This window comes from Amblyomma americanum, chromosome 9 (genome assembly GCF_052857255.1).
Source record: "Amblyomma americanum isolate KBUSLIRL-KWMA chromosome 9, ASM5285725v1, whole genome shotgun sequence".
Taxonomy (NCBI): domain Eukaryota; kingdom Metazoa; phylum Arthropoda; class Arachnida; order Ixodida; family Ixodidae; genus Amblyomma; species Amblyomma americanum.
In genome coordinates this window covers 141,243,658-141,249,666 of record NC_135505.1, presented here as the reverse complement: position 1 = coordinate 141,249,666, position 6,009 = coordinate 141,243,658, and the positions used below count along the sequence as shown (strand labels likewise).

At 48.5% G+C, this 6,009-nt stretch overlaps 1 protein-coding gene across 1 annotated transcript; it reads left to right on the top strand.

The window, feature by feature from the left end:
* Positions 1 to 668: 668 nt before the first annotated feature.
* LOC144105660 (uncharacterized) lies at positions 669 to 2,986 on the top strand. Its single transcript, XM_077638767.1, has 2 exons — positions 669 to 1,030; positions 2,665 to 2,986. The coding sequence occupies exons 1-2, from the start codon at positions 715 to 717 to the stop codon at positions 2,898 to 2,900; spliced, it is 552 nt and encodes a 183-aa protein (XP_077494893.1). The 5' UTR covers positions 669 to 714; the 3' UTR covers positions 2,901 to 2,986.
* The last annotated feature ends 3,023 nt before the right edge of the window (positions 2,987 to 6,009 follow it).

Here is a 6,009-nt window from a genome sequence, read left to right as displayed (position 1 = left end):
GTCAGGTTGATGATGATGATGATGATGATGATGATGATGATGATCCTCTGACCAACACCATAGAGCCGAGATCGCCGGAACCTTCCTAAGTACAAATGCTAATCGCAGTAACGCGATCGCCCTCGGAAGGGACGGGCGAGACTTTTACCACGTATTAGGTCCGACAGTACGATTGTCTAAGGAAGCGTCAGGCGAGATCTTTGACCACAGAGGAGAAGCTAAAGCAAGAACCCCTCCTTAAGCGGAAACACGGGTCAGTACGCATGCATTCCTGTATGCATTCCAGCATGCGTACTGACGTGCTACTCAGCGTAGCACGGATTGCACCGCTGTTTTTTTTTTAGACAGTTGCCGAGAGTCACCGTCGTGTGTGTCCCTTTGTGTCTTCGCCCGTGTCCTTTTTCTGTTTTAAAAAGGTATTGTAAAAATGAAGCACTGGAATTGCCACCAGAAGCAGTTCCAGAAAGAAAACTGTTACGACGTGAATACAATCTTAGCTTTTTTTTTGTTAACCAAGATCCCTGAGGCTATGCTAAACAGCCACTCACTTTCGAGCGATGTTCCAACAGCTGTCATTGTTATTCAAGAAAAAAGTTAGAATTCAGCGAGTAACCGTGTTCGAATGCGAGTTTGTTTGCAGCGACACCATGTTGCTGCCAGACCACATTTCAGCGCAGCTGTGTTGTAGAAGAGGAAGCAGAAGAAGAGAGCGCCATGTCTGTCGAGGAAAGCACTGCAACTCAAAGCACAACGACCAGTGCGTCGAGCAGGCGTTCTCGCGAGGCAGCCGGCATCGCGACGTCCACTTCATCCGCGACGCCCACTGCGGAGGTCCAGGAGCAGGGGCAACAACATGGCGGAAGAAAAGCAGAGGTGCCTTGGCCATCGGCCACCGGCGTCGGCAACGTACAACAGCCAACGGACGCTGCAACAAAAGTGACGAGGAGAACTGCGGACACCTCACAACCTACGAGCATCGACAGTGGCACGGAAGTCCTCGAAGGACAGCCGGCGTCGAATCAGGCGAAAGGTACAGTACCTCAGATCGCAGTCCGCTGCGCAGTAGTAGTGAAGCTGCTGCTATGTATAAAAGTCATGGCGGTTACATTATATTAGGAAGTGGCTTGATGTTCATAACCATGGTCACCTTGAGTCCCGTAGCGTCTACTGCAATACAAAGGGCTGGCAATGATCGTCAATCGTCCCCGAAAATTGAAAATTGTTTTTTGAGGAAAGAAAATGGCGCAGTATCTGTCTCACATCTCGGCGGACACTTCAACCGCGCCCTAAGGGAAGGTTTGCAGGAGGCAGTGAAAGAAGAAAGGAAGAAAGAGGTGTCGTAGTGGAGGGCTCCGGAACAATGTCGACCACCTAGGGATCTTTAACGTGCACTGACATCGCACAGCACACGGGCTCCTTTGCGTTTTGCCTCCATAGAAACGCCGCCGCCGCGGTAGGGTTCGAACCCGGGTGCTCCAGATCAGTATTCGAGCGCGCTAACCACTGAGCCACCACGGCGGGTGACGACTGAAGTTGAATTTATCGTTTTTTTTCCTGTTGCATGCCACTAACTCGATTGGCTCTTTAAAGCCAGCTGATCTACTTCTGCTTCAAGAGGTCACCTCTAATATTTTACTTCCGTTTCTAATTTCTAGTCAAGTAGTCACCTGTGGGGTTTTTCTACTACAGGTTTTCCAAGTTTCAAACACACGCGACAGTTTACAGTCAAGAGACAAGTTCTAAGCACTTTTTTGTTGAGGGGTGTTGGCAAGCTACTGTTCATTTTTTCCCAATTTTCAATGGCCTGACATTTAGTCATAGTTACCAAGTTATTTAGCACAGCAAATAAGCGCGTAAACGCTTGTGTCGTCATTTTGTGGCTACGGTGTTCAACGGCTGAGCAAAGTGTGAGCAAGCTTGTCGCGACTGCGGCTGCACTGTTTTCATGGAAATTAAATGCAAAAGGCGCCCGTGTGCAGTGCGATGTCAGTGCACGTTAAAGATGATAATGACGAGTTTTTTATGGCGCAATGGCTGCTTTGACCAAAGAGCGCCATGGCAGAAGGTAGTTTTTCATTGCACAAGGTGGGGTCAGAGACCCATTTCCCAAGCATTTCACCCTAAAGAAGCCGAGCACCAGACCAGGGGAAAGCACATATACCCATTGCATCACCGGTGGGTAACCGGCGGCACTGGGGATCGAACCCCGCACCTCCCGCATGCGAGGCGGATGCACGTTAAAGAACCGCAGGTGATCTAAATAAATCCGGAGCCCTCCACTACGGCAACCGCTATCGTTGCTGATGACAACAGCGGTAACGACAGCCACAAATATGATTCTGATGTTGGCACTATCCACGCAAAATCTAATTCGCTCTAAGGCGCCCGTGTGCTGTGCGATGTTAGTGCACGTCAAATATCCCCAGGTGGTCGAAATTATTCCGGAGCCCTCCACCATACGGCATCTCTTTCTTCCTTTCTTTTTTCACTCCCTCCTTTATCCCTTCCCTTACGGCGCGGTTCAGGTGTCCAACGATATATGAGACAGATACTGCGCCATTTCCTTTCCCCCAAAACCAATTATTATCATTATTATTCAACAGCGCCTTCCTGTTCGTGTTCAGAGGACACTCACCGCATTATGCCGCTTCCTCTTGAACGCAGGCGAACTGTCCCGCACCGACAGCGGTCATGCGCCGTGGTCCGGTGACCGGAGACCACGCTCCATCTTCGGCTTGACTCGGCGCGCGGTCGTCGTAGCCGCAGTCGTCCTGCTGGTCGGCATTGTGGCGGCCCTCGTGTACGCGCTGCTGGCCCGCCGGGGCCGCTCTGCTGCCCGGACAGGGAAGGACCTGGCTGCCGCTCGGTTGGCCAACGACACCGCCGAGGCCTTCGGCTAGCATTACTCTCCAGGTTCATCGGAACTCTGTACTTCGGTCCTCTGCTTGTGCAGGACATGATGTTTCGGAATGTTACTTAAAATGATTCTGCCTTCTTAAATTTCTTTTCTAAAGCCGATAAAAAAATTGTATTTTAGTCGTTCTAGATGCTCAGCATTGTGGACGTACGTACTTATAAGCTGCACGTATATTCACAGTTGCAGTATGACCCTCAACGCATTCAAGAACACTACTCGGCACCTGCTCCAAGGTAGATTTACTGTGGTCCACAGAAGCCCATACGTTCGAAGAATGGCGATTGACGAGGCTTCGTATGCGCCATCTCTCCGGCGAGTGGGCCACTAAAAAAATGACGTCCTCTAGGACGTCGCAGACACTTGAGGCATAGCGTGCGTGTTGTCAGGCGGGAAATGTTCAGCATGATGCAAAAGATGCGCACGAAGGTACGGGGAGTGCTGTCTGTCTGTCTCTTGTTGCCAGGAAGAAAGAAAAGGAAAGTGCACAGGCCTGCTCACTGGCTCAAGCAGAGCCACAATCGCTACCACGTGCAGATAGTAGGAGAGTTGAAAGATGGGATAGAAAGACAGGATAGTAAAGACGCGCTAAAGACAAGGCCGATCCCGGAGGTAGTGCAATACCGGGCCAACCGGTGGCGGGAGTGAAGCATCCTTCAAACTCTCCGCCACATTTCCGAAAATAAGACCAATTGAGCCCGTAACAGATACTCTACGACAACCAGCATAATTTTTAGATAGCGCTCATTATGCTTGATTACTTCGTCATCGCCTCGTCCGTCACTCTGAATTTCTAGCAGTTCACCTAGTAACAGGCCCAGTAATTTTCTTTGAAATGCCCGTGAGGTACAATTTACTTTTGAGAATGCGGCATTGTGCCTATCGCCAGAGGCACAAGTCGTGCTTTAGAAATAGATCATGGAGTAGTTCGGGGTTAAGTGCGTGACTAAGAACAAATAGGTTGCCTCTGTCGATAGGGCACCGTGTTCATATCACAAATAGGCCACTCTTGCCGAAACGTAGGTTTTATAAGCTAAAAAAAGACGAACTGCGCAACAAGAACACGGACGAAAGGGAGGCAGACACACACTAACGCAGACTTACAACTTTACTAGAGGAAGGAATACAAGGCAAATATATATAGCGATCCCAACGCACTTCAAATCTGATCAATATGGCACGTGACAATCTGCCCAGGCGATAAACACACCACACAAGAACCAACGCTTACAAGATAATCTTATACCGGGCCGGCCCTTTCTATGAAAACAAAAAGCAAAGGAACGCTTAGCGACAGTGCACTCTTGAGAATTACGCGTTCTCCAAAGTAAGAAAATTCAAAACAAAACCACACCACTGTAGCCATCTGATACCACTGAAGCTCGAACCGCTTACAAGCGCAGGTGCTGACACCAAAACCAAGAGACGAAGCACAGCCCCTTTTGAAAGCAAACAAAACGGGAAACAAGAACAACCACATCGGTTATCGTCAAAATAAAAAAAAACAGTGAAAAAAGGCACCAGGTCAAAAGGGTAAAAAAACACCATGAATCAGCTCAAGAAGCTACGTCACAAAAACAGTGAAAATAGGCACCGAGTCATTTAAAAAACAAAAAGATGAAAGACGGGACAACAGTTTAAGACAACAACGGTTTTAAAAAAGGGGGAGGGGTGAATGAAATCCGAAGCGTAGGAAAACGTCTCAAACCATGACAGAACCGAAACAAAACTGAGATCGCTAATCAAATGAACAACGAAAGCATCAAACGCAATCAGGAGGCACTGCTCAATCACCAGGGCACAAACAGGCCACTAGGCTACACATGCCCCCGCAAAAACGAAAATTCTTTGGATGATAAGGAAATGGAAGCCTTGCTAACACAGTTGTCCGTGGTGCCGATGTAAAAAGTTTCGACGACGAGACGCTCCCATTTGTCATTCAATCTGGCCAGAAATTCCGTCTTTTCGAACCATGGTACACAGTCCCGTTGCTTCATTTTTGTGCAGTCCGCACAATGCTTAGCCAAAAACCCTCCATCGTTGTTTGCCACGCTCAACCGGTGCTCCCTTGCTCTTTCATTAAAGCATCTGCCGGTTTGGCCTATGTAGACTTTTCCGCAACTAAGGGGAATGCGGTAAACAACGCCGGAAACGCAATCTTTGAACTTCCTTAGATGTTTGATTTTGCAAGGGGTCTTCTTAGTGTTCTTCATCATAACGCACACCTTGGACAGTCTGCATGGAGCCGAGAAGACAACGTTGACGCCTCCTTTTCTCGCCACTTTCTTGATGTTGTGCGAGAATTTGTGGATGTATGGAATGACATGGGCCTTCTTTTGCTCGGCGTCTACTTTGTCTTTGCGTTCTCTCTTAATTTTTTGAAGCACATTTTCACACACACTCGAAATGACGTGCGGAGGGTATCCAGCTGCTTGCAAACGCTGAAGCTGGTACTGGAAGCTCTCTTGGACTTTGTGGTCACAAGACTTTTTCAGGGCTGACTCAACACATAGGGAAATGATGCCTCGCTTGACCAACTTCGAATGGGCACTAGTGTAGGGAAGCAAAGCCTTTTTTGACCTGGGTTTGAAGGACCAGCACAAACGCTGTTTGTCAAAGTGCAGATCTACAAACAGCGTTTGTGCTGGTCCTTCAAACCCAGGTCAAAAAAGGCTTTGCTTCCCTACACTAGTGCCCATTCGAAGTTGGTCAAGCGAGGCATCATTTCCCTATGTGTTGAGTCGGCCCTGAAAAAGTCCTGTGACCACAAAGTCCAAGAGAGCTTCCAGTACCAGCTTCAGCGTTTGCAAGCAGCTGGATACCCTCCGCACGTCATTTCGAGTGTGTGTGAAAATGTGCTTCAAAAAATTAAGAGAGAACGCAAAGACAAAGTAGACGCCGAGCAAAAGAAGGCCCATGTCATTCCATACATCCACAAATTCTCGCACAACATCAAGAAAGTGGCGAGAAAAGGAGGCGTCAACGTTGTCTTCTCGGCTCCATGCAGACTGTCCAAGGTGTGCGTTATGATGAAGAACACTAAGAAGACCCCTTGCAAAATCAAACATCTAAGGAAGTTCAAAGATTGCGTTTCC

Coding starts and splice junctions, on each gene's coding strand:
- LOC144105660 (XM_077638767.1), top strand. CDS start 715: ATGTCTGTCGAGGAAAGCACTGCAACTCAAAGCACAACGACCAGTGCG. Junction 1,031..2,664: donor GGCGTCGAATCAGGCGAAAG/GTACAGTACCTC, acceptor TCTTGAACGCAG/GCGAACTGTCCCGCACCGAC.